Source organism: Aulostomus chinensis, chromosome 16 (genome assembly GCF_037954235.1).
Source record: "Aulostomus chinensis isolate RoL2024-O1b breed Wild chromosome 16, RoL_Achi_v1.0, whole genome shotgun sequence".
Classification (NCBI taxonomy): domain Eukaryota; kingdom Metazoa; phylum Chordata; class Actinopteri; order Syngnathiformes; family Aulostomidae; genus Aulostomus; species Aulostomus chinensis.
The window spans coordinates 25,242,829-25,267,934 of NC_141335.1; the positions used below are offsets into that span (position 1 = coordinate 25,242,829).

General features: G+C 49.9%; 4 protein-coding genes across 4 annotated transcripts in view; 1 reads left to right on the plus strand and 3 right to left on the minus strand.

Annotated features, from left to right (window-relative positions):
* Positions 1-57: 57 nt before the first annotated feature.
* psap (prosaposin) lies at positions 58-7,210 on the minus strand. The gene is made up of 14 exons (XM_086180863.1): positions 7,044-7,210; positions 4,552-4,685; positions 4,321-4,395; positions 4,109-4,234; positions 3,413-3,628; positions 3,192-3,335; positions 3,042-3,098; positions 2,101-2,268; positions 1,923-2,015; positions 1,665-1,848; positions 1,425-1,588; positions 1,264-1,344; positions 960-1,067; positions 58-829 (listed from the first exon to the last, which is right to left on the minus strand). The coding sequence occupies exons 1-14, from the start codon at positions 7,075-7,077 to the stop codon at positions 791-793; spliced, it is 1,623 nt and encodes a 540-aa protein (XP_086036989.1). The 5' UTR covers positions 7,078-7,210; the 3' UTR covers positions 58-790.
* A 528-nt stretch (positions 7,211-7,738) lies between these two features.
* Positions 7,739-10,018, minus strand: mrps6 (mitochondrial ribosomal protein S6). The gene is made up of 2 exons (XM_086180865.1): positions 9,172-10,018; positions 7,739-7,849 (listed from the first exon to the last, which is right to left on the minus strand). The coding sequence occupies exon 1, from the start codon at positions 9,507-9,509 to the stop codon at positions 9,177-9,179; it is 333 nt and encodes a 110-aa protein (XP_086036991.1). The 5' UTR covers positions 9,510-10,018; the 3' UTR covers positions 7,739-7,849; positions 9,172-9,176.
* On the plus strand, positions 9,870-16,998 carry nolc1 (nucleolar and coiled-body phosphoprotein 1). The gene is made up of 14 exons (XM_086180857.1): positions 9,870-10,219; positions 10,477-10,532; positions 10,992-11,146; positions 11,220-11,317; positions 11,727-11,817; positions 11,927-12,060; positions 12,150-12,267; positions 12,354-12,479; positions 12,562-12,657; positions 12,744-13,025; positions 13,147-14,868; positions 14,954-15,081; positions 15,971-16,054; positions 16,137-16,998. Exons 1-14 carry the CDS (start codon positions 10,064-10,066, stop codon positions 16,293-16,295), a joined length of 3,405 nt encoding a protein of 1,134 aa, XP_086036983.1. The 5' UTR covers positions 9,870-10,063; the 3' UTR covers positions 16,296-16,998.
* A 2,092-nt stretch (positions 16,999-19,090) lies between these two features.
* Positions 19,091-25,106, minus strand: part of micu1 (mitochondrial calcium uptake 1) — a 28,099-nt gene continuing 22,083 nt past the window's right edge. Inside the window, exons 9-12 of the mRNA XM_086179885.1 lie at positions 23,752-23,889; positions 21,300-21,408; positions 19,578-19,667; positions 19,091-19,452 (exon numbers count right to left, since the gene is read on the minus strand). Of these exons, the coding sequence (XP_086036011.1) occupies positions 19,292-19,452; positions 19,578-19,667; positions 21,300-21,408; positions 23,752-23,889 (498 nt within the window). The 3' untranslated portion in view covers positions 19,091-19,291. The remainder of the gene's footprint in view (positions 19,453-19,577; positions 19,668-21,299; positions 21,409-23,751; positions 23,890-25,106) is intronic.

Here is a 25,106-nt window from a genome sequence, read left to right on the forward strand (position 1 = left end):
AGAGCTGCTGCGACAAACACCCAACCACAATTATTAAAAAGGAAAAAACAAATGAAGTGGATTGGGATCAGTTTAATAGTTAAAAATGTACAGACAACTGGCAGTTGGCTCAGGGGACGAAGCAGACAAAGTGAAGATGTTAGAAAAGCTGATTTACAAAGAGTTGGAAAGTGCAACGCGAGGGGGAGCGCCGACGCAGCCTGACCTCCACATCAGCTCCTAAAAACAATAAAACATTCACGCCGAGCGAGTAGAAACCTGCTGGAGAAGAGCCGTTCTGCTAAACGTACTGCCAGCCGCTGCAAATCCATCGAGCTGTCTGTTGGCCATCAGTTCCTCAGCTGGGGAGTCACTCACACACTCACCACTTTTTTTTATTGGGGGGGGGGGGGGTCTGAAGGAAAGCAAGAAAACCAGGCATCTGATGCTCTTAAATGTTAAACATGAAACTGAAACTTGTGCTCCTACGTCGACCCTCAGAGGCAGGATTAAAAACAACCCATACGATGCAGACACCTACAGTGAAGCTGTGACCTCGTGACCTCTGCTCACACTGACACGGGTCACCAGTGCCCCCCCCCCCCCGGCCCCCCCGCAAGAAACAACTACACATTCAGTCCCTTTCCACCCTGACATCAGTGAAAAATATCAAATAAATTTAAACAAATCACGGTCATTTAAATTCTATTTAAAAAAAAAAAAAAAAAAAGCACAAAAATCAGAGGTGGGGAGCAGCACTACAGTAGTTTCTCTGAAAATTCCCTGTAGGTCAGGTGGTGCTGCGCGTCCTCTACTCCTCCCACACGTGGCGCCTGCAGTGAGCCACAGCCTGAAAGACACAAGCTGCTGCTTACACACCGAACAACAAAAAACACACGCACTGCACAGGGGGGCAGATCAGAGGCTTGTTTCCTAAATGGAAATGTGCCCCCCCCTCGCGTTACAACGCGACTACTCACATTGCACCGAGTCGCTGTCTCCATGTTCTTGCACCAGAACGCCGGTCCCCAGCTGCACTGCTCTGTTCCCAGCAGCCGCCGCACAGCTTCAGGACACGCTCCCAATTTCTACCACAAACACATCAGAAACGGCAGCACAAGCGGACGTCCAAATTACTGTCCTCCACCAACAGTTTATGAATGGAAGCATAGACGATCAGCAGCCATGACAAAAGGACTTTTTCCTGGATGATGCAAGTAATCAGATTTCCAGGGGAAGATAAAAGTGTTTGTATGTCTGCTTATTATTAAGTTTACTACTTACCATACACACGAAGTCCGGGTCGAGCATCTGCAGCAGCAGCTGGACAAGCATGGGCTCGTACTGTTCCACCAGCTGGTCGCACTGGTGACACACATTCATGTCCTCTGTCAGATGAGGAGAAGTTTAAGAGTTCCATGAGCTAAGAGGATGCGAGTCCTCACCTCACTCTGGAGAGCATCGGGCAGGAAGCTGCACACTTTCCTCACAGCGTCCTCGATCTGGGCCTCAGTGGCGTTCTTCTCCAGGATTCCATCGATGTAGGTCACGGCCATCTTGCACACCTCGCAGTAGCCGCCAGCCTTGAAGCGAGTCTGGTCGAGTTCAACTGGAAGGGATCAGGACATCAGACCATCAGACCAGTAGAGTAGCGCTCCACTGAGCTGTGAGAAGTGACACCTTACCGATAAACGCACGATGGGCATCTTTGCAGAGCGCCAACACGGTGCAGACGGTCTTGGGGTCCGCCTGCTGCACCAGCAGCTCGATGATGGCCTGGCCGTACGTCTCCACCAGGTCCTTGCACTGGGAGGTCAGGGTGGCGGGCAGGTATGTGCACACCTTCTCCACAGCCTGAATCACCTCCTCCTGAAGTTACAGGACATGTCTGAGCAGAACCGCAGCAAGCGGGCAGCAGCTCAGCTGAGTCACTGTTCATCTACCTCAGTTTTCTGATCCTCCAACATGCTTTCCAGCTGCTTCATCACAAACTCACAGATGGCGCACGTGGGCGACTCCCGGACCCGCACCAGAGGCTGGAGCACAAACAGGTGACATCATGAGCCAGAGCAAGTCTCAGCAGCTCCGTCACTACACATGAATGCGTTAAAGCAGAACTACCTTAACAGGCTTGTCAGAGGCAGATTCCACCTTGGTGGCAGGGATGAGGCTGAGGGCAGGAACCGTCTTAGCGGCAGCTGAGCTCTTGGCAGCCTGAAGCTTCAGCATGGGAACGGACCTCTTGGTAGCAGCACAGAAGCCAGCTTGGGTGCAGATTTCTTTAGGCTCCTGACAACAGAGAGAGAGAGACGCTACGTTTAGGAGACACTGGCAGGCTGCTAGCATTCACTGTAATCAGCTGACCAGGCTACAGATTTACCACCCACGCAAAAGTGCATCCAACCCAAGAGTCTTATCAGAACCAAACATCCACATGGGCGCCTCTGCATTTCTGAGATACTCAACCAGATCAGTCAAACAGTTAACGGCGGAGCAGCCACGTCTGCTTCTACTAAAACAGCCACGTTAAGAACAGACACTTCTTGCCGCGCTGAGTCACCAGATCCAAGCACACGTCACAAGACCCAGTGGATTGGAAGTGTTTGCTGGTGTGGTGAGGCCAAACTGGAGGGAGGTTAAAGCAAAGCCAGCAACGTGTTCAGGTTAATCCAAGTCGACTGACTCAGGTTTACATGCTCCTCTAGGGTGTGGGTGAGCAGCGCTAGTGGTGGGGGGAGCAGGAAGCAGGGCTAAGGGTTACAGAGGCTACAGGCCGAACACAGACCTACCTGTTCCTGAGGAGCAGCACACAACATCCAGAGAAGGAGAAAACAAAGCAGGACAACATAAAAGAGGGGAGAAACAAGGAGAACACAGGTGAAGAGAGATTAAGAGAGGGGGGAGAAAAAGAAAGAAAGCAATTTTAAAGATGCCAGCAGGCTGGGCTGGAATTTGGCTTAGCATCACCAAAATATACACATTACCACAGACTAATTAGCACTGATGACCATTAATGTGCAGCTTTCAGACATCACATGAAGTGGGAGGAGCAAACGACTCACCATGGACATGAGCGCCTGGACGAGGAGGCTGCCGTACTGGCTGACGTACTGCTTGCACTGCAGAGAGGACAGTCAACACGGAGACTTGGGGTTATTTTGGGAACATGAGCTTTCCAAAAAAACAACGCAGCAGTCAAGCGGCGCTCCCACCATGTCGGAGATGCCGGGTCCCAGGAGGTCACACTGGTTCTCGATGTTCTCGATGAGAGAATCCACAAAGGAGGAATTGGCCTTTGCCTCAGCCTGAGCGTCAGTCAGGAACTTGATGCAGTCCTGGCACACGTCATCGCTTCCCTGCAGACACGGGGGGGGGGGGGTGTCAGCCAACCTAAAAAGACACCATCAGGTGGAGAGGAAGTTCAAAGGTGTACCTGTGTGGGGGTCTCTGCTTTAGGGGTCTCCTTCTTGGGGCTCTCCTGGGGATAGAGGAGCTGGGGTACATTGAGCAGGAAGGGCGCCACCTGCTGGGAGAGATCCACCTGGGGGATTTCATTGGTCAGGAGCTGCTCCTGAGCCTGAGCCTTTGCCAGGGCTGCCTGCTGGGAGACGCACAGTCCGATGGCTCCACACGCCACACTGGGATCCTCCTGGAACACACAGCACGCCGTTATTGGTTACATGTGAGCAGTAATGGCTCGCAGCTCTGTGTGACTGGCAGATTACAGTAACGCCGGGAGTAACCACACACACTGGTCCTGCTCCTGAATCTGCTGCAGCAGGTGAGAACAACGAAATCAACACTAAAAGTTCCTGGTCACAAGGTTTCATATTGCACAATGGCTTCGCTGTTCCCACTTAGACTTTGACTCACTTCCTCATCAATAGCCCTTATTCAGCTCGCCACACTTCGCTTGTTTTCTCTTTTTCGGCACCGACTGACGGATGAACCACTGACTTTAGGGTATAAGAGGAAGCAGTAGATAAAACGACATGTCGAACTCTAACCGGCTTCAGAAAAGATACAGAATAATTCCTATCCAACTTCCTGACGTTATGAGACGCACGTTTCGACGCAGCACTCAACAGTCTGCCAGGAGCCTTCAGCTCATGCTGAGCACCGCGCTCACCAGCTCTCCCTTGATGATCCCTATGACGATGGGGTAGTAGTCGTCAACCAGCTCCTTGCACTCGGCACTCAGGCCCTGATCAGGGATGAGCTGACACGCCTTCTCCAGGTACTCCAGGATCTCAGCCTGCAATCAGGGAACAGAACAGGACTTCACCTCAGTGACCTCACCAGAAAGATGACAACAGATGAGGGGTTTGGTTTGAGTCTCACCTCGGTGGCGTTGTCCTTGAGAACCGTAACCACCACCATCACTATCTCTTTACACAAGTCACATGGCACAGATTTCTAGAACCACAGAATAGCAAATTTATGAGTCACATTCTTCTGTGTTCAGGACACAGATATTTAGGAGAGGCACTGACAAACGGCACATGTTCTATCACTGATAGATTTTCTGGAGGAGAACCAGGGGTCGAAGGGGGAGGAGAGGAAGACCCTCACCATCTGGGGCTTGTTCCACACGTTCTGCTGGCAGTGGCTCACAGCTCCACACAGAGATGCCGTCTTCACATTCTGACACCAGTAAGGGGGGCCGCGGGCGCACTGCTCAGTGCCCAACAGAGGGGTGGCTACAGCTGCACGGAGGACGAAGCAAAGAAAAGACCTTTACCACAGAGATCTGAGAGCTTGGTTCCCCGGTGACGTAGCGCTGCCAGATGAGGAGAGGGGGAGTAAAACCTGCTCTGTACTTCCAGAACAGACATTTTAGAGTGGTGACGTGTTGACATGGTTGACCTTTGGCTGCATGATGATGCCACGGATCAGCAGGTGGGGAGTTCAAACTGAAGCATTTCCTCAAACTTTGATCCTCTTTTCAGAGGGAAGTTACGAACTTTGGCAGGATTCTGTTCCTTCCGACAGGGTCAACCGAAAGTTTTCAACTTGGCAAATGACGAACAACGTCAAAACTGAGCTTCGCCGCATTCTAATAAACAAGTGTGACCTGGCAATCAGCTGTGATCCAACCAGCGAATATAAGCAGCCTGAGTTGAAGTGTGAACTACATCACCCATCAACCACTGCAGGCAGAAAACCTGCTCAACCGTTTTACAACTGCTATCAATGAAAAACAGCCTCAATCCCACTTAGCTGAGACGATTGCTAAGCTGCATCGGCTTCTTAATCTTAAAGCTGCTTATTGATACCAGGGCAGACGATGGAGAAGTCATGATTTACATACGCTTGGTCATGGGTGCAGATGTTCCTGCCTACAGCTCCCCTGTGACATTAAGTGGGAAAGTCCTCAAGATTTGAAAGGACTGGTTCCCGTTTCTTCGACGACTTCATTTCACTGTTCCAAAACAGCTCCTGCAGCAGTGTGTACTCACCACATTATTCTACAGGACTGATGCCCACTCAATAAGACAGAAAAGCAAAACTGAAGCCACTGATGGCCAGTAAACTAGTCACTACTGGATGCAGACAAACCTTTCATCTCCCAGCCAGTGACTGGGGTGGAAACGGCATTCCCCCAGCTCGCTTTAGAGTTCAGGCAGGCAGAGCGAGCCCACTCTCCCACCCTCCATCTGAGTCACATGAGCAGAGCAAGCAAACAAAATAACAAGCTGTTCCCAAGCAGAGGCACCACCGCTGTGGAGGGCGTTTCTGCCCAGGATTACTGCCCCACAGGAGGCCGTTTACAGTAAACTGCTTCCATAAGGAGCTACGACTAAAACAGGTCATGTGGTGCGTTGAAAACGAGCTAATAAGATAGGAAAGACGGGGTTTGAGTCACTTCCTGTGATCAAAGTCTGACAACTACAACATCAGAGCCTTCTAGCTACTGGTGTCCCTGCTGAAGACCAACAACAGGCCAGCGGTGAAGCTTGCTGGGTTTAACCAGACGACACATGATCCGACCGACAAGATCCACGGAAACAAGCACCTGTTTAACACCATCAGCCCCAAGATTACCACTCGCACCACAATGCATGATTGCCTAAGTGCAGAGAACACATTCCTAATCACAAGTCACACACGAGATAGGGACTGTGAAAATGTACCTACAGCATCTTTAAAGACCCGGTGAATATCTTCGTGAATATCAAGAGACCACAGCTGGAGCGCTGATAAGAAGCAAACAAGTCAGTCACCTCACGAGCGTGCTTCAAATGCCTCAAGGCCCTGCTAGCAACAACAAGCGACACCGGCGGGCTAGCAGGCTACATTAGCAGCAGCGCGTTTACTGACGGCCTTTATCTGAATGTAAGAAATGTGTTGGTTATCAGTGGCAAGAGGAGACAGGAATTCCTTCAGCACGAAAAAAAACCAAACAAACTCTTCGAGACGGGACTGAACTTTTGCCAGGAACTGAAATGAAAAGTTGCAGGTAGGAAGGATGTTAATTAAATTTATTCCGAATTCAGGATGTACTGTACAGTACAGTGGCCCTCTTTCACCAGTTAAACCAGTACTAACCAGTATAGTGGTTTGTGACTATACTGAGAGCCCCGAGTCGAGAGGAAGCAGAGCTCAACATCTCAAAGGGCCCAGAAGGACTCGCTTTGTCAGGTGCATCAACAGTCTCGTGACAGAGGCTACGGAAACGTTCAGTTAGCTAGCCGATAGCGTTAGCTTGCAAGCTACTGGACGTTAGCTGAGTGTTTGCTAACCGGGGGAGGGGTGACAATCCCTCCCGGTCAAGCTTCAGCTGCTTTCACCAAAACAAACGTGATGTACCAAGCAGACCCAGTTAGTGGTTAACTTCGGGTTGGTTTGTCAGAGAGAGAGCGGTGGGTGTCAGCTAGCATTTAAACAACGCAGCCAGCGCGTTGGATGAGCTAACATCTACCGTGTTTACCGGAGACACTTCCAAGACTCTCCAGCGGTTCGATGCTGAGAGCAGTTACACAACCGGACCCCGGCCTCGCTCCCGACACCCGGAACACGCGAATAATGAGCGCTACTTCAGCAGCCCGGGGCGCGAACGTTACCTGTCGACACGAAAAGAAGCGCAAGGAGCAGCATGACTGCGCTGATTCCTGGCCGGAGAGTGTCTGTCTGCCTCGGATGTCTCGGCGGAGGGCGGCAGAGGTATCCGAGCGCTGTGCTCTGCAATGCAGGCGGCGCGTCTGGTTGGTGGCTTTATGTCTCACTGTCAGCTGACCTGAGCACCAGACACGTGACCCTCTGACTCGACCTTCCTCGCGCTGTTGACATCATCATGAAAGAGCTCAAAAAAACAGATTTAAAGGCGCTTTAATCTCCAACCGTAAACACAGAAAACTCACCTCCCATACTGGACTCTGTTTTAATATCTTGTGTGTGTCACTGCTACTTCTACTATGAAGCATTTTCAGGTCATCTAGTTAGAAATACACAGATTAAATTTAAACCCAGGTAATTAAAACATATGTACTGTTTGTTAGGATTAAGAATTACGCATTAAAGGTGGATTTACGCAACAGTAGTTCCATTCCAGCTAGTTAATAAAGATCAACACGCCTGAACAGCTTGATTCCGTCAACCATATGTAGGGGTCGTTTAAGTTTAAGTGAAAACTTCTGGTAACAGTACCATTCAGCCTCGATGACTAATGTAGGACAGCACTGACGAAACTAAAACGTAACAAAGAACACAATCATATTTCTAAGAGCTGACAAGAAAGGAAGTGAAGCTTGCAACCACATTTGAAAAAAAAAAAGAAGTTTATTGTGACATCTTATCCAGATACAAGCCAGCAACTATGGAAAAGGTCCAGGAGGGAAACATCATCTTCTGGATATGAACTGTGAAGAACCTGTGAGGGGAAAAGAATAACAGATAAATGAGGTTCAGTTACAGCAGCGTCAGCACAGCAGGATCCTCATAAACACGCTCAAGCACAGCGGCCACACTTATGACCTTCAGTCAGTAGTTGAGTTATAAAATGCCGACGACCATGCATGAGCGGAGGTTTCTGATCAAGCTCCAGTACTCATCACATCATCCTGTACTACAGAGCAGGATTTACAGGAGCACCAACCTCCCAAAGCTCCTGGGTGGGCCACTACTTCTCAATGAAGTGCAAATACCAATCGACTACTGGCTGCATACTAAGTTCAGAACAGCTGACATGTTTCTCTGTCATTAAATTTTGGCACATGTACATCATCCAGTGAAATTTGAGCTTTGGATTTAACTCGTCCGCTATGGAGCGGAGCAGTCGCGTGCGGGGCACCAGCACCTTGGTCGCAGGCACTGACAGGAGTCCTGAACCTGGCATACAAGTTTCCGAGGGTGGGAGATGCCGGAACATCTGGAGGAAACCCACGCAGACCTGAGGAGAACACTGGGCCGGGCAGGGACTTGGACCTGGGAGCTTCTGCTGTGGGGCAATAGCCTAACCACTGTGCCTCCATGCTGATTGTCCAGTGTTTTGATCAGAAACAGAGTGTCAGGACCTGAGTGTGAGTCAATTAGCAGCGTCTGCTCCGTCGTCTGAGGGGCGGGGCCACGTGACAATCGCTGGCTTTGATCTGAGTCCATGTCGGACAAACCAGAGCAGCCCCTCAAAGCATCGCTGCCCCCACCAGGTCACAGAGAGACCTACAGAGTCATGGCTTTTGTGGACACAAGTCACCAGTAAACAAGAGCAAGTGCCTTGAGGGCCAAAGCCCCCGAGCTTGTTTCTTCATGGTAATGCAACAAGGTTGAAATGTCACAATTATATCAGAATTTTTGAATTTGGTGTTAGTTGGCTTTTTAGTTAAAGTCCCCTTATGACATCACAGGGTCCCCTGCTGGAGATTTCTTTCATTTCTAGTGCACCTCAGCCTGCTCCTGTCAGCGGTGGTCCTGACCCCGGGCGCTGTGGCCGTTCAGTAAGAGGAGAATCGGTTTTCTTGTAATTCAGGGACTGTTCTGCTGACGCATGATGGACACAATTAATCTGTAAACCCCGAATTTGATCATAAACACGAGGGTTCGGAGCTTTGGAGGCATTACCTTACTGACTCGAGTTACAGAAGCAATGTGACAACGTTTGTGTTATTTATACCATTAACCAATGTGATCAAGGTTATTTGCCCTTCTTGGTCACCTAACCTGTGATATGCATGTGCGTATTTCCAGTTTCCTTACTTCGGTCACGATTTAGGGCCACAGCAGTTCTGACCGGGGGCCTTCTCCTCTTTCTTCAGCACCATGGGCCTCAACACGTCCACATCGCGGTGCAGGTGGTTGAGTAACGCCGGGAGGATGTCGGGATGTGCGTAGAAATCGATCATGAAGTACCCCCCCCGGAGGTGCCTCTGGTTGTGCTTGGAGATCTTGTAGGGCAGGAGTCTCTCTCCCAGGCTCTCCAGGTCTCTCACCACGGCGCCCCGCTCCATCAGGGTCTCCACAGTCCGCCGGAGAGTCATCACAGTCTCCGGCCGCTGCATGGCCTTCAGGATCAGGGACAACTCGTAACGGGGCATGGCCTCAGCGAAAAGATTCACTCGGTAACGTGACTGCTCACCGGGCTGCTGCTGTCATTGCCGGATAACGCCGTTTAAAGACGACCATGTCATGACACGAGGAACGCGTTGATGACGTAATAATTATGCGCCTCTTGACGAGAATAAAAGAAATGTGTTTATCGCGATACGGGGATTGTAACAATTAATGCGTATATAAATGAATACTTTTTGTTCTTTGTTAAAAAAGGTATTTTAATTACATTTCCATACATTAGACGGAAGAATGAACAAAGAATGCTAATGCTAGCTGCAGAGGTCTCACTCGAACACCGCTCAGGGGAACCACCCGAGCTGACTGGAAATAAGAGCAACCGTCCGCTGGAATCCATGTTAATTCACTGAAAAACCGCCGGTGATCGTAAACAATATGTTTGCGGTTTTAATTCACCGGCAAAGGTCGTCAGACAGCGTTTAATCTCTCTCAAACTGAGGTACATTTTTCTTTCGGTGGAGTCAGACATCTTACAGGCTTGTCGTCCGGTTGCGCATGCGCATATGCTCTCAACACTCTGATGCGTTCGCTTCCGGGCCCTTCCAGCTTGAGCGTGGTGGTGAAGATGGCGGCGCAGAAGTCGGTGCCCAGTGATTTATACAAATGCGTGTACTCGTTTCTGCTGGAGAACAAGTTCTCCAAGGCGGCCCAACAGTTCCTGAAGCAGACGAAAGTGGTGAGTAGCCGGGGGCCCCCCTGGACGAGCTGTCACTGTCCGGGGGGCATCGACCCCAACTTGTTGGAGCCGCTGCTCGGGGAAGACGAACGCGCGCGTGTGTGGAGGTGATCGTGTAGCACGTGGACGGGCTGGAGCTCCGTCTGACCCCCCCACGGCTGTTGCTCATGAACCAAGTCACTGTCGTGACCGTTAGCGGGAGCCTGGACTCGTCAGGGAGAATTAAACCTGATTCTTGTGTTGTTGTTTTTCTGCAGAATCCTCAGGATCCTAACGAAGAAAGCCTCGTCGACATCTTCAACTTCTGGGTGACGTGAGTTGCTCGTTGTCTTCTTCTAGGACTCAGTGCTCGCTGTAGTTCTGTATGATATCAGTTTGTACGTAAATGTCTCAGAAACATTGTGGTGACGTCAGTTCTGGGGGTCACTCTGATCTACGCCTCAACTCTCAACGTATTGAATGAAGATGAAACTTTTGTCCAAGCTGATTTCTGCTCTAAGTACTCGTCACAATGGGACGGGTTCTGTGGCCTCAGCAGCCTCATGGTGGGTCACACATCAAAAACATTTTAGTAGTTCTTAACATGTTGAGTAGTGGTGCATTTATCATGTGAGTAAGTTGATTTTTTTCTTTTTAAAAGTAAAGTGCAGCTTTGCCTCAGGTGCCCAATGAGCATCCAGAACATAACTGATGGTTTTTTCCTTCTGTTGGAGAAAACTGACTCAGAAGCTCAAAGTACAAGTCACATGTCAACGTCGTCTGTTCTCTTTAGGTCTCCTGAAGCTAAAAAACGAAAAGCCCCTGCTGACGCTCCCGGCGGGCCGTCGTCCAAGAAGGCAAAGCCCAGCAAAGAGAGCTCCAGCAGCGAAGAGTCCAGCAGCGAGGAGGATGAGGCTCCTGCAAAACCAGCAAAGGCGGCCGCCGCAGGTAACATCAACACCTCTGATGCAGAGAATAACGTCGCCACTGCCACGTCTACTCACACTGTTTGCTTTCACAGCCAAGGTGGCTCCAGCTAAAGCAGCGGTGGCGGCTAAAGCTGCATCCAGCAGCAGTGACGACTCGAGTGACTCGGAGGACGAGAAGGCTCCTGCAAAGGTTCGATTTATTCACCTGTTAAAGACCGACTGTTGATGAGTGAGGGTTCATCAGTGCTGGATCCAGTTTGAGGGCGTCTCAGCCAACAGGAAGTAGGAGTTTGTTGTGTTCTGGTCGTTGATGCCTGGCTGCTGTATCCAACGTCCCCCTGTGATAGGATCCGGGAACCTGTGTTGTTATTAAAACAGCTGTTGTCCTCCAGTCCTTAAAAACCTTGGAAATTTGTGGAATTTTAAAAATGGCTATATCCAGGCCTGGCAATTTTTTTGAAAAAAAAAAAAGTAATTCATTTGTTTCAGGAATGGCTGCACGTTGAAGATCAACTGAAAAATACTACTTTTGCTCAATAGTTCTTCACTTTGTTTCAAATCACTTGTGCTGCTGTTGTAACGCTGAGATCTCCTCTCAGGCTCCCGTGAAGCCTCCTGCTGCTGCCGCCAGCACAAGGAAGAAGGACAGCAGTTCCAGCAGCGAAGAGTCGGACTCGGAGGAGGAGCCAAGTGAGTCTCTTAGTTTTGTGTGATGGAGCAGTTATTAATCGCCAAGTAAGACAGTGATGATCATGCATGGCTTTAATCTCATTTACTTACGTTTGATTCTGATGAGTAGAAGCCAAGGCCGGCACAGCGGCTGCACCCAAAGCTGCTGCTCCTGCTAAAGGAGCTAAAGCTGCAGCACAGAAGAAGCAGGAGAGCAGCAGCAGTGAAGACAGTTCTGACTCTGAGGATGAAGCACCAGCCAAGGTGAACAGTCAGGCCACCTCTACATGTGCCAGATGTTTTAGGTTCCGGGGGGGTAGAACAACATAACAGCCCTCACTGTGTTCTTACAGGCTCCAGTCAAACCTGCCCCGGTGAAAGCTGCTGCTGCTGCTGCTGCTGCTGCTGAATCCAGTAGTGAAGACTCTTCCTCTGAGGAGGAGGCTCCACCCAGCAAAAAACCCAAAGCAGGTTAGTTCATACAGGGGTGAGGTGCTGAGAACAAGGATGAAGACCAAGGTGAGTCTGCTAGTGCTCACATCCGTGTGTCTCTGTAGGAGCTTACAGCGCAGTCCCACCTCCTGCCTCAGTCCAGAAAGCTCCGGCTACATCGGCGGCCAGTAAGACTAAAGCACGCGAGTCGTCAGACAGCAGTGATGGGGAAGAGGAGAGGAAAGTGGCTGGTAAGAGAGACCCACCTTCCTCATCTGCAAGTGCAAACCACCACAGTGTTTCTGTGGTGTTGTAACATTTTATGTCCTGCAGTTAAACCTGTACCAGCAAACAAGACTGGCCAAGCCGCCAAAGCTGGTGCGCAGAAGCCCGCTGCAAAGAAACAGGAGAGCAGCTCTGACAGCTCAGGTAAAACTCAGAGTCATGCAGATGGTTTCCTCCACAGCCAAGTGATTCATCTTACTAACACCCTCCCACGTTCTTGTGCGTTGCAGATTCAAGCTCGGATGAAGAGGATACCAAGAAGCCTGTAGCCAAAGTCGTCCCAGCAAAGGCTGCCCCAGGCAAAACTGCAGCAGCAAAGGCTGCACCTGCTAAAGAGGAAGACTCTGAAGACTCAAGTTCAGAGGAGGAAGAGGAGGTGAAGAAACCTGCAGCAAAGGTAACGCCAGCAAAGGCAGCAAAACCTGCCCCAGTTAAAGTCAAACCTGCAAAAGTGGACTCTAAAGCTGCACCTGCCAAGAAGCCACCAACGAAACAAGATGACACGAGCTCAGGTAAGATTATTGCTAATAAAATATCCTGCTACATTGTGGTAAACACAGGCTAATGTGCAAGATAGAAAATGATTTGTTCTCATCCCTGTGCAAAATGTTCAGAAATGTTGTTTGTCCTCAGATTCCGATAGCAGTTCAGAAGATGAGGCTCCAGCGAAAGCTGCGGTTCCACCAAAGGCTGCTGCTGCTAAACCCCCGGCAGAGAGCAGCTCTGAGTCAGATGACTCATCTGAAGGGGAAGAGGAGCCGGTCAAGGCCAAACCAGATGCAGCTAAACCTCCTCCAAAGGCTGCCACTCCAATAGCAAAGCCTCCTGCAGCAGCAGATAGCAGCTCAGACTCAGACTCCTCATCTGAGGATGAAGAACCAGCAAAAGTCAAGCCAACAGTGGCTAAGGCTGCTACCCCGACAACAAAGGCTGCAGCGGCAGAGAGCAGCTCAGAGTCTGACAGTTCTGAGGATGAAGAACCAGCCAAGGCTAAACCTGCTACCCCTGCCGCAAAGGCCGCTACCCCTACGAGAAAAGCCGCTACTCCAGCAGCTAAGGCCGCTACTCCTGCAACCAAAGCTGCTGCAGCAGAAAGCAGCTCAGAGTCTGACAGTTCTGAAGATGAAGAGCCAGCCAAGGCTAAACCTGCCACCCCTGCAGCAAAGGCAGTTGTCCCTGCAGCAGAAAGCAGCTCTGACTCAGACTCTTCATCTGAGGAAGAAGAACCAGCAAAACCAGCTACTCCTGCCGCTAAGGCTGTTACTCCTGCCGCTAAGACCGCTACTCCTGCCGCTAAGGCAGCTAAGGCTGCTGCTAAGGCTGCTACTCCTGCCGCTAAGGCTGCTACTCCTAAAAACAAAGCTGCTGCAGCAGAGAGCAGCTCAGAGTCTGACAGTTCTGAAGATGAAGAGCCAGCCAAGGCTAAACCTGCCACCCCTGCAGCAAAGGCAGTTGTCCCTGCAGCAGAAAGCAGCTCTGAGTCAGACTCCTCATCTGAGGAAGAAGAACCAGCAAAACCTGCTACCCCTGCAAGAAAGGCCGCTACCCCTGCAAGAAAGGCCGCTACCCCTGCAAGAAAGGCCGCTACCCCTGCAACCAAAGCTACAGCAGCAAAGAGCAGCTCGGAGTCTGACAGTTCTGAGGATGAAGAACCTGTCAAGGCCAAACCTGCAGCAAAGCCTGCTACTCCAGCTGCAAAGCCTGCCACACCTGCAACCAAAGCTGCAGCAGCAGAGAGCAGCTCAGATTCTGACAGTTCTGAGGATGAAGAACCAGTCAAGGCCAAACCTGTCACCCCTGCAGCAAAGGCAGAGAGCAGCTCTGACTCTGGAAGTTCAGACTCTGAGAATGAGGCAGCCAAGCCTGGTATCAAAAAAACAGCTTCTGTAGCAGCAGCAGCCAAGAAAGCAGCTGTTAATGTCACAAAGGCTCCTGCAGACTCCAGTGATGACAGCTCTAGTGATGAGGAGGAGCCCAAGAAGGTGGTAGCATCAGCCAAGCCCATGGCAACAAAGGCTTCTGCTGATTCAACAAAGAAGGCTGAAGAAAGCAGCTCTGACTCCTCAGATTCTGAAGCTGTGGTCACCCCCACCAAACCTCCTGCCACAAATGGCAAGGTGACCCCCAAAGCTGCCCCAGCAAAGCCTGCAGAGTCCTCGTCTAGTGATAGCAGCTCTGAGGAGGAAGAGCCTGCGAGTAAAAGGAGTGGTAAGGCTGCTAAACCTTCTGCTAACACAAAGACACCCCCAGCAGCTAAACCCGAAGAGAGCAGTAGCTCATCAGACACTTCATCTGATGAAGAGGAGGCTCCACAAAAAGCTGCCACCGCACCAACAACCCCAACCACAGCAAACGGTAAGTGAGGAGCGTTGAGCACGATGTGGGAGCTTTGATGTCTCTACTATTAGCTCAGATGTGACCTTCCTCCTCCTTCATGCAGGCACCAATGGAAAGCGAAAAAGGGACAAAGAGTCATCAGAAAGTGAGGAGGAAAAGACAGAAATCAAGACGCCACAAAACAAGAAAAAACCCACCACACCACAAACGTTTCCTAAAGCAAATAAGAAGGTAAGACGAGTTGGGAGCTGACAGCAGTGGAAGAGTGACCGCGTCCACTCGGGGAGCAGCCGTTCAACTCATTTTCAGGTCTTTGAGTGATTTTGGACGCAGCAGTTTTGTAGATTGTCAGGGTGCAGGGCCTCGCTGTCTCTTCTTGTTCTTTTCTTCATCCCACGAGAGCGATACCCTCCCCCGTGTACGCCTCTGGCTGACCCCACTCCACTGACCTTGCCATTCCAAGGTCTTCTGAACGCCTGGCTAGCACTGCCGAGCAACCCCTCCTCGTTCCAGAGAACATTACAACCGCCATCTTCTGACCACTGACACCTACTAAACACAGCTGGGACGCTGATCACATGATCCTACAGCTTCTGACTCGTCAGAACTACCAGGTCATGAAGGAACAGCGTCTTCCTTTAGCTTCAGGCTAGCGGCTAATCCAGCTTGGTACTGGCTCAGGTTTTGAAAAGAGTCTGGTGTTAAGTGAAAAAAAACCCAGTTATTTTTATTTTGCTGGCCTGGAAGAAGAACCTCTACCTACGGGTGCCTGCTGCTCTGCTCGCCTCTTGAACAGCTGAACAGTTAACTTCACTGGCAGCCATGACACGATGTTGTGCTATGACGCCAGCAGCTCAGAGCTGTAAAACTGCCGAAGCCAAGCTGGAGGAGGGGCAGGTGTAGGGCCGTGTGCATGCAGGGAGCATGCCCATATATGGGATGCCACGGTGTGTCTGATAAAACTTTTTAAAAAAGCAGGTAACACACAGAGCCTCCTGAGAGGCTGCGTGATGTGCTGGCAGTGCTTAACATGAGTACCTGACACTCTAGCAACATTATAGGTCAGAAAAGTTGAAAATACATGAAACTCCTGGTTAATGAGGAACCGTCTGTGTTTCAGTCCTCTCACGTTCCTTTCCGGAGAATACGAGAGGAGGAAGTGACGGTGGACCCTCGTCTGACAAACAACTCTTTTGAGGCAAAGGTGAGTTCAGAGCCGTTGATGCTCCCTGCAGCACGTCTCCTGCAGTTCCACGAAATAATCTGCTGTCCATTTGTTGTCCCAGCACGGTGCCAATGGGGATTGGGGCGAGAAAGCGAATGATGTACTCAAGTTCACGAAAGGCAAGTCCTTCCGCCATGAAAAGACAAAGAAGAAGAGAGGAAGCTACCGGGGCGGAGCCATCTCCACCTCAGTCAACTCCATTAAGTTTGACAGCGACTGAGGCCCCCCCGGTGGAGTCCCACCCACCTGAACAGTGCACCCCCCCCCCCCACCCTGTAAATTTTAGAACCACCCCCATCCTGCTGCAGAGTGCCGACGAGCCAGAGCAGACACGCAGCAGGCGGCCTGGTAACAGGAACCCATAGTTGGATCTGAAGGGTGAAAGCTGGACCCCGACAGGGCCACATCTGTGTGACACTACCACTTATAGCCACTAGGTGGCTGAAGGCCACCACTGAATGTGAATCTGGGGCCTCTGTGTCATGTTAGTTCAGTTTTCAGTGTAGGACGGCAGCCGTCCACCCCAGAGGTTCCGAAGAACGTAGAAGTGTGTTTGTTTTTTCTTAAACGGATCTCGTGGGATCTTGATGTTGGGTTGTTTGTCCATTTTTATTTGTCCATCTCTCCAAGTGGTGACGAGCGTCTGGTTTTCTACTCATTCTAACACGAGGATGTTTAGTAACTGTTTTATTGTGTATTTATTATGTTTTATTCCATTTCATCCTTTACAAGCCATTTTGCTTTGACGCTGTAGTGGTGCTGATGGTAGGATGACCTTTTGACCTCTGTTCTCCTGACCCTCATGACTGGGAGAGGCACTGGTAGCAGAGGCCATTAAGTTGATTCAGTTACGAGAATTTACTGAATGAATTTTTGTGTCTTCATTTTTTCTATTCTCAATCCCAAATGTAATTAAAGACTAAATCAAATGTTGGCGTGAGAGTGGAATGATTGAAACATTTCCTTCTTCTGACACTCTTGCTCCCATCGTGAGCAGCAGGAGCTCTTATGAACTGTTTCAGACCGTCTCCCATGGCAACAGTCATCAGGTCAAATGGGATGTGCTAATCGCTGTGGGAAGGGATGAGGGCTGAAGTTCTTCTCTTGGCCGCCAGGTGGCAGTCAGCGCTCTGTGGTGCCACTGACCCAAAAACCCGGGACAGATTTGAGTGGCAGCCACGTCTGGACATCTCCCTCAAGAAGGCAGCCTGTCAGGTGGGGGCTGCAATCCCTCCCCTGGATCCTCACGTCTACTAAACTGATGACCATATATGGCACGTGGGAACATCCGACCAGGTGTGGATCTACATTAAGTTGTGATATGAAGAAGCTGCTGGAGCAAGAACATGTTCCTCATGACTCTTGGCATGAAGCCATTTTCACCTTTAGTAGCCACCGTTACACTGAAGTCCGGGGAGAAAAATGAAGACAGAACCATTGGAGTCTCAGGATCATTCTGCAGACTTTGATACGGTTGATCCACGAGTTCTGGAACAGCCGTCTGGCCTCGGTGACTTCCTCCAGCTCTCACTGGAGACAAGATAACCAGGACCCTCTGGGCTCGTTCTGCATTCATCACCAAATCTTAAACCTGATCCGATTCTAGGTCAGACTACCTGAATTTACATTTTCTTTTGAACTCAAACACGTTTCTGGTTTGTGTCTGCCAGTCAAACAAGCTTCACCCCAAAAACCTGCCTGAAATCCAGAAGCCTGAACAGCTGAGTCTGTTTCCACAGGAGGGGAGGGCCTCCATCTCAGGCCGGACGAGGATGCAAATCCCTGGTGTCAACAATTCAGACAGCACGTAACACAATGAAGCTGGATCCTGCCTGAGGATGAGCCCGAACCACAGCGCACTTCAAGAACAGCACATTTAGTCTTCCACTCTCACTCAGGCTGGGGTCTGCCGCCTCTCCCCCGCCTGAGCGCCGCTCTGGTGCCTCACATTGCCGAGACTCCACAGCGCGGATGGAAGCCTTGTTGACAATTCACTTGGAGGCTAAACTGCTTGGTGGCATGTTGAGAGCTGCTTCGCCACTATGAGCCTCAGTTACTGCAAACCCCAGAAGTCAGTAGTTGCTTTGATGGTGGAAAGGCTGAGACGACTGAGGATGTTCTTAAGTTTGTATTTTATCTGATTGCGACGCCAGACTTGAGTTCTGAAACGAGCTGGGGTGAAGAATCCTGATGAGAGGCCCTTCAAGCTAATCTCCTGCTCAGCAATCACTCCTGAGAGCCACTTCTGTCTGTCAGTCTGGAGCCAGCGGGCCGACTACTGAGAGCTGCAGACGGTCCTCACCGGGCGGCAGAGGGTGAAAACTGTCCGTCCTGTCCATTTCAATTAAATTACACTGCTGACTGCTCTTTCACACACACTTTACCATCCTGTTCTTCCTCCAGCGCACACACTCAAAGGCCACCGCATACGACCAGCCGTGCATTTACACTCAAGTTACACCCCATTTCATGACCCACACGACAAATGACTTCCTGGGTGCCCCAGAGATTAACCTCGCTAATCCCCCGCTGTGCTTTCCTCCGCCAAAGAGTGTAAATGACAACACGGCAGAACAACAATCACGCTGGCAAGTCAAGCACATTAATAAGTAAAGCTAATCACTTTCCCATTATTAAAAACATCTTTAATAGAGCATTTCTTTAATACCGTTTTATATCATGTTTCACTGAGCTTTAATAATCAGAAGAATACACGTTTTGGGCGAAACACTGACGAGCATCGTGGATCCACGTTCAGAGTTAAGATGCAGCTGCAGGCTCAACAGAGGCGCCGCCATGACAGGCCAGCGTTTGGAAAGAGGGAGTGTTTTGTCATCAGTCAAGAACAAACTGCAGCTCTTATCAGCTGAAGGTCAAAAAGGATCGATCACTTCTGCTCTTTTGCAGAAAAACATGTCAACTACTGATAGAAAAGTGCTGTTTTTAGCTTTTGGCCAAGGGTCACACCGTTAGCTGCTGACGCTGCATTGCTCTACAGAATATGACAAAAATAAATATAGAAATGTTTGTTTAATTCTTTATGTACAAATGGCGATGAAAGGCGTGGTGGGAAAGGCTCCAGTCAGCATGCTTCAGTATTGACAAGCATTAGCGTTGAGGTCTTTGCATTAATTAACTGGAGTCCCATCGAAGGACAAGCTGTGATGCTAGCGGTGGCGTTGCTTCATTAACACGCTGTCGTGGCTCCAGTCTCCACTATGTCTTTGGCGTGGCGAAGTCCCAGGCAGTGTCCTGGGCGCACTTCCACATGGCGCGCACCAGCCGAGTGAAGCCCATGTCCTTGGGTTTCTCCAGCCCACGCATCAGCCGCTGCTTCATGATGGCGATGAACTCTTTATTACTCAGCTCTCCGTTCCCTGAGGAAGAGGAGAGAGAGGTGACGGACAATGGAGGGCGATGATGAAATTACAGAGCGGAGGAGGTAACAAGATTGCTTTCATTTTTTTGGATTCGCTCTACGATTAGCCAGGTAGCTACTCACCATCGCAGTCGAACAGAGCAAACACCACATCGCACACGTGATCCGAAAGCTCCACCTTGGCCACAGTACGCGCCACCTGCTTCATAGTGACTGGAAGACAGGGGGGGGTATTAGTGCAGGGGAGTAATAATGGTGCTTGTGGTCCAGCTCATTAATGAGCCATGCTGAGGACAAACTGGATTGATCGATAGCAGGGCGGGCTTCCATTCACGCGCTGGATAGATATGAGAGAGGAGGGAGCAGAGAGGAGGAGGAGTGACAGAGGAATGAGAGAGAAGCGGGAGGAGACAAAGGGGACAGAGTGGTGCGGAGACCGGGAAGACAAAGGCCTCAGGGTCAAGACGGAGGCGAGTGTTCGCATCTCCAGGTGGCAGATCACTTCCACGTGACATTGCTGACATGTTTGAGTGCCTCTTTGGCAAACGCAACTTTGTTGTTCATTAATCACATGAAGTCTTTTGTGTATAAAAGCTCATCACTTCGTTACTTCAAGCACTGAGATGTTGGTGTGAAACTCTGTCATCATTAGCATGTGAACCGCTAAAATCAGTTCAGCCTCCAGTTTACCGAGTTCCCTCGAGGCCCAACCGAGGTGTTGCAGGGGACAAGCTGGAAACAGCGCGCCTCTGGTCGCAGCTGCAGACGACAGCGAAATCATGAAAAAGGGTTTGTCCTCATGCAGGATTATTGATGTTCAGACTTCAAAGCCACAAAAACAGAAGAGTGACAGTAAAGAGAAACAGGGGCGTTAGAGGGCCGAGAGGAGAACGGCAACAATAAAAGGAGTCCGTGGACTCCTCGCTTCTTCTCTTAACAATAAAACACTTCCACATATAAGAGGAACCAAAGGAAAAAGGAATGTGAGGGAATGCTGGAAAAGATGAAAGAGGACATAAAAGAAATAACATAGAAGAAGAGAAATAGGAGAGTTCCTTCAGAGGAGGAATACTTTCACGACACGGACAAATGGATGGAGATCAGAGACGTACACTGGCACGCACGCACACACACATGCACACACACACACTTGAACCAAACACCTGAGGCTGGGTGCTGCCCTCCTTTGTAGCAGCAGCTGCTTGAGTGAGTCACAGCTAATCGATGTGCTGACAGAAAACGTGGAGGTTTATGAATCACAGCCATGAATGAACTAAACAGTCACAACGTCCTCGTTTTCAAAAAGCACAGCTTTGCTCTGCAGGCGGCCCCCTCGCACTGACGGGCTCACATCTGACCAACAAATTCAGTAACTGTGACTGCACTCAGCAGGACGCCTGGACGGTACGACCCCATCACTAGCTTTAGGGCTCAGAGCAACCTCGGTTACTGTCCCGGCACTGAGCAGGACAAAGAGCAACCCAGAAAGAGAGGTCATCCCCCAGTGATGATGATGATGATGATGACGATGTTGGCATTTGTCATAACGAATCAGGAGCTCCCTCTGTCAAGCAGAAGTGACCCGTGGTGTGGATACGTTGGCGGTACTTGGGCCAAAGCCTTCTCTCCTGTAACGCCTGGACAAAACCGCGGCAGAGACTTGGATGGATGGACACACAGATGACAAATGACAAAGCCAAGAAAAAAAGAGAAGTGGGAAGCAGAGCTGGCAGGAAGGAGCGCTGGCAGGAAGGAGCGCTAACAGCCCCGAGAGGTAAAGCGAGCCACAGTCGTGAAACCTGCAGGGGAGTAATTAGGAGGAACAAGAGGAAAAGAGGGGTGTACCTTTATCTATGGACGCCCCAGCCATGTGGTAGAAACTCAGAGCCGTGTCCACGTCATTGACATTCTTCAGGAAAGTAAAGAAATTCTCCACCTCCTCAAATGTAATGCCCTGCACAAGGAAAGACAACAGTGAATGAGGAGGAACCCTGCAGGAGGAGGAACCCTGCAGGAGGAGGAACCCTGCAGGAGGAGGAACCCTGCAGGAGGAGGAACCCTGCAGGAGGAGATCCTGAAGCACAAACATGATACTGCAACACTGGAGGAGAACCAACCCACCACTGTCACTGATGCCATTTTAGGGGCTCAGACACAGATGAGGGCCTCTCTCACTCACTCACTCACTCACTCACTCTCACACACACACACACACACACACACACACACACAGCTGCCAGAGTGCTCATGAGCTCATTTGCAAAGAAAGGAAGCAGCTGGTCTTTGACAGTAAATAACACTTCTCTCATTTACAATGCAGGTTATGCCAAAGCTGAGAAAGCGATAGAGAGAGGAGTGAGAAGGGGAGAGAAAGAGAAAGAGAGAGTGAGAGAGATAGAGAGGGGGGTGTTTACTGCAGTTACTCCAGACATGCAGCTCCAGCAGCACCCCAGTTCATCTTTTTTCATGGCTGCCAGGAATGGCAGCTTTCCTTTTCTCTGCATTTTACAATCAAACTTACCTCATGGTCGCGCTCTCTGACCTCTGGGGAGTTCTAGATTACTCCAGGAAGCTACGGTGATGCATGATATCTTTAAAAATGAGAGATATTTTGCTGCAACACCTCTGGAGATTTAATATTGATGGGTGTAACCTCAGATGGATGACTGACAGGGCTCATTACAGCGCAGCAGAAGCAGCATGAAATGCTTCACTGGTAATGGGAGGAGGCTCCACACGTACTGAACTGGACTTCAAGCCCTCTGCATGTTGAATAATTTTTACATTTTCTCCCTGTTTGGTCTGTCAGGGAAGCCACTTTACTTAAGCCAATGAGCCTTGCCTCCGTGGAGGAAGGAACTGATGAAAATCTTGCCAAGTCTTTGTGATACTCAGTCTGAAATAAACAGATTAAATAGTTGCTGACAGATAGAAAAGTGAAAGAGGAGGACAAACTCTGAGGCAAACGGAGGAGGTGAAAGATGAGAGGAGACGTGTGCCCTTCTGCTGTGTACTCTCTATTTGGTCATCTGACACAGAGATAGTAGAAGAAGAGAGTGAAAGCCAGTCAGGTGGATTACGTCAGGCGCGCGATCGTCTTCTGCTGATGTATTACCTCTCATCCTGTTTCCCGTACACACACTCACAGCGTCCCAGCACAATCATCTCCCCCTCAGGTTCACACATCTGTCACACATGCTCACATCTGGGCCCACGGTAAAGGTGCAGTATGGAGAATTCACAGTGGGTTATGGGCTAAAATGTAAGTTCATATTCACAACTGTGTTATGATTTGTGTTTTGAACCAACTGGATCCTCCGATTGGTACGTTTGTCCCCCAACGTTAAGTTTGTTTGGCTGGTGTTAGCACTCCGTACTGTGTTATGGTTGGGAGACGTGGGCTTGGGTACGGTACAGCTGCACATGCATGAGCAGGGCACTTGACATGAATAGCAGCTGGGCGTGTTTTGGACGTACTTACAGCCAGATGTCAACATCTGGAGAAACACAGTCCTGATATGTAATGAGTGATGTAGACTTCTTGTTATGCTAGTCATTTGTTCACCACTCATTGTTTTCTAAAACTAAATAACAAACAAGGACTCTGTGTGTGTGTGTGTGTGTGTGTGTGTGTGTGTGCGTGTGTGTGTGTGTGTGTGTGTGTGTGTGTGTGTGTGTGTGTGTGTGTGTGTGTGCATGCGCGCAGTTCCACCGCGACCCACTTCTGTCATGAACTATGATCCTGATCGGCAAGATTCTCCACCAAAAATCAGGCTCATTCACCTCAGGGATGACGTGTGGAGGCTCAGGCTGATGTAGGGTGGGAGGGGCTACAAGGGGAGGAGCCAATTGTAGGTGTTGTCATGAGGCAACATGTAGCATCATGTTTTAGCAACTACAGCGTCTCATTCCTTACACTACTGATCAGGTGATGGTGCTGAAAACTGGCCTGCTGCCACGGCGACCTCATAATGAGCCTGGGAACCTCCATTGTTGTGGACACATGAAGGATGCTGGCTCGGACTGTAGTCTGATGAAGGGGAGGGTTCCACCGTTATCATGATGAACTAGCGAACATCAGAGTTACGCAGCTGTCAGGCAGCACTGGATAGAAGCCATCAGCTTCAGGTGGCTAGTGCCTCTGACAGTGGCAAGAAAGAGGAGGTGCGGTGCTGCTTTTAGGAACAACAGAGGGTGAGATGGAGCGTGCAATCTGCAACTTCACCTCTAGATGCCACTATATCCTACATACCAACCAGTACCACTTCAACGCACATTAAGAAAAACAAGTATTCACCTGTGCATCCTTAAACATCTTCTTCAAGCCCTTCTGCGTCTGCTTGAGCTTACGAGACTGAACGCCGCTGTAGGCCAGCAGCATCCCCCCAAACTGTCTCTCCGAGATCCTGCCGTCCACAGGATCGTTCCTCTCAAACTGGAGCGGGGGAGGAGAGAGGGAGAGACTGATGAAGATGGAGAGCTATGCAGAGGGACAAACAAATTATCAGGAGAAGGATGGCACGGCCAGATGAGAAACAGTAAATCCTGGTGTCAGGCTTCAAGTCGAATCAGGCTTGAAGGAGGAATTGGTGACATTAAATCTTCATGTGCATTTTTTTCTCTACAATGTTCCACTGAAGCATGGCTGAGGCGAACTGGGCCTTGGCTGTGTCAGGTCAATCCAAACGATTTATATCTGAGGCGCTTTGACAGCCACATGGCCGCCCCCTCCCCTCCTTTCTCTCTGAATGTGCCGACCTCTCAAAATGCTAATTTGTTGCACTAGCGAGAGGCAGCTTGTGACTAAGCCAAACAGGCCTGGAGTGAATGTTTCAGGGGTGACCTCAGCATTCATGGGTCCACTGATCTGCTACCCTTAGTGAGCCCAAGTCTAATTACGCACAGTTGCTCAACATTCCAGTTTGTAGGGCCAAAAGGTCACCGACTGAGATGTCTCTGTCTTTATTTCGGCCTTTAACAGTGAGTGATAGTTTAAGTTTTATTAAAGAAAGACAGAGGGGCGGCACGAGCGTAGAGTGGCCGTCTAGCAACTGAAGGATCGCTGGTTCAATCCTTCATTTCGGACTGGCGACCTATCCAGGGTGAACCCCGCCTCTCGCCCAATGTCGGCTGGGATAGGCTCCAGCCCCCCAGTGACCCTTAACAAGATAAGAGGTAAAGAAAATGGATAAATGAATAAATAAAGAAAGGAAGAGAGAATAAGACATCATAAGAACATGAAGGTGTAGGACACCATAGCCGGTCAAATACGAGCCAGGGTGAGCTACAGTCTCAGCTAATAGAGAGAAAACAAAAAGGGCGCGTGTGACAGAGACCTTACAGACGAGGTTTAACCCTGTGGGCCTTATCTGTGGGGTTCTGACTTCCCTCCTCCAACATAGTTGCATCATTAAGACCTGACAGATAGCGCCTTCCTTCAGGCTGATACTCAGACGCTCGTGTGTCCTATTCTCATTATGGTTCAACTAATCAGTTAGACACTACCGAGCTAATTAATAGAATAAGTACAGGCTCAAACACACTGAGCGGTGGCTGTTACTCTGAGGGGAAACAGACTGAAGATGGCTTTCATTCTCACTGTCACAGATTTCAGAGTGACAATACAAGCAGCTGTTGGTTCTTTCTCTACAA

Bases quoted from the DNA above. Each gene is read 5' to 3' on its own strand.
- mrps6 (XM_086180865.1), bottom strand. From the start codon at position 9,509: ATGCCCCGTTACGAGTTGTCCCTGATCCTGAAGGCCATGCAGCGGCCG.
- psap (XM_086180863.1), bottom strand. From the start codon at position 7,077: ATGCTGCTCCTTGCGCTTCTTTTCGTGTCGACAG. The intron at 4,235-4,320 runs GTGAGACTCAAA...CCCTGATTGCAG, and splicing joins TCAAGGACAACGCCACCGAG to GCTGAGATCCTGGAGTACCT. The intron at 3,336-3,412 runs GTACACCTTTGA...CCGTGTCTGCAG, and splicing joins AAGCAGAGACCCCCACACAG to GGAAGCGATGACGTGTGCCA.
- nolc1 (XM_086180857.1), top strand. From the start codon at position 10,064: ATGCGTTCGCTTCCGGGCCCTTCCAGCTTGAGCGTGGTGGTGAAGATG. The intron at 10,533-10,991 runs GTGAGTTGCTCG...TGTTCTCTTTAG, and splicing joins ATCTTCAACTTCTGGGTGAC to GTCTCCTGAAGCTAAAAAAC. The intron at 16,055-16,136 runs GTGAGTTCAGAG...TTGTTGTCCCAG, and splicing joins ACAACTCTTTTGAGGCAAAG to CACGGTGCCAATGGGGATTG.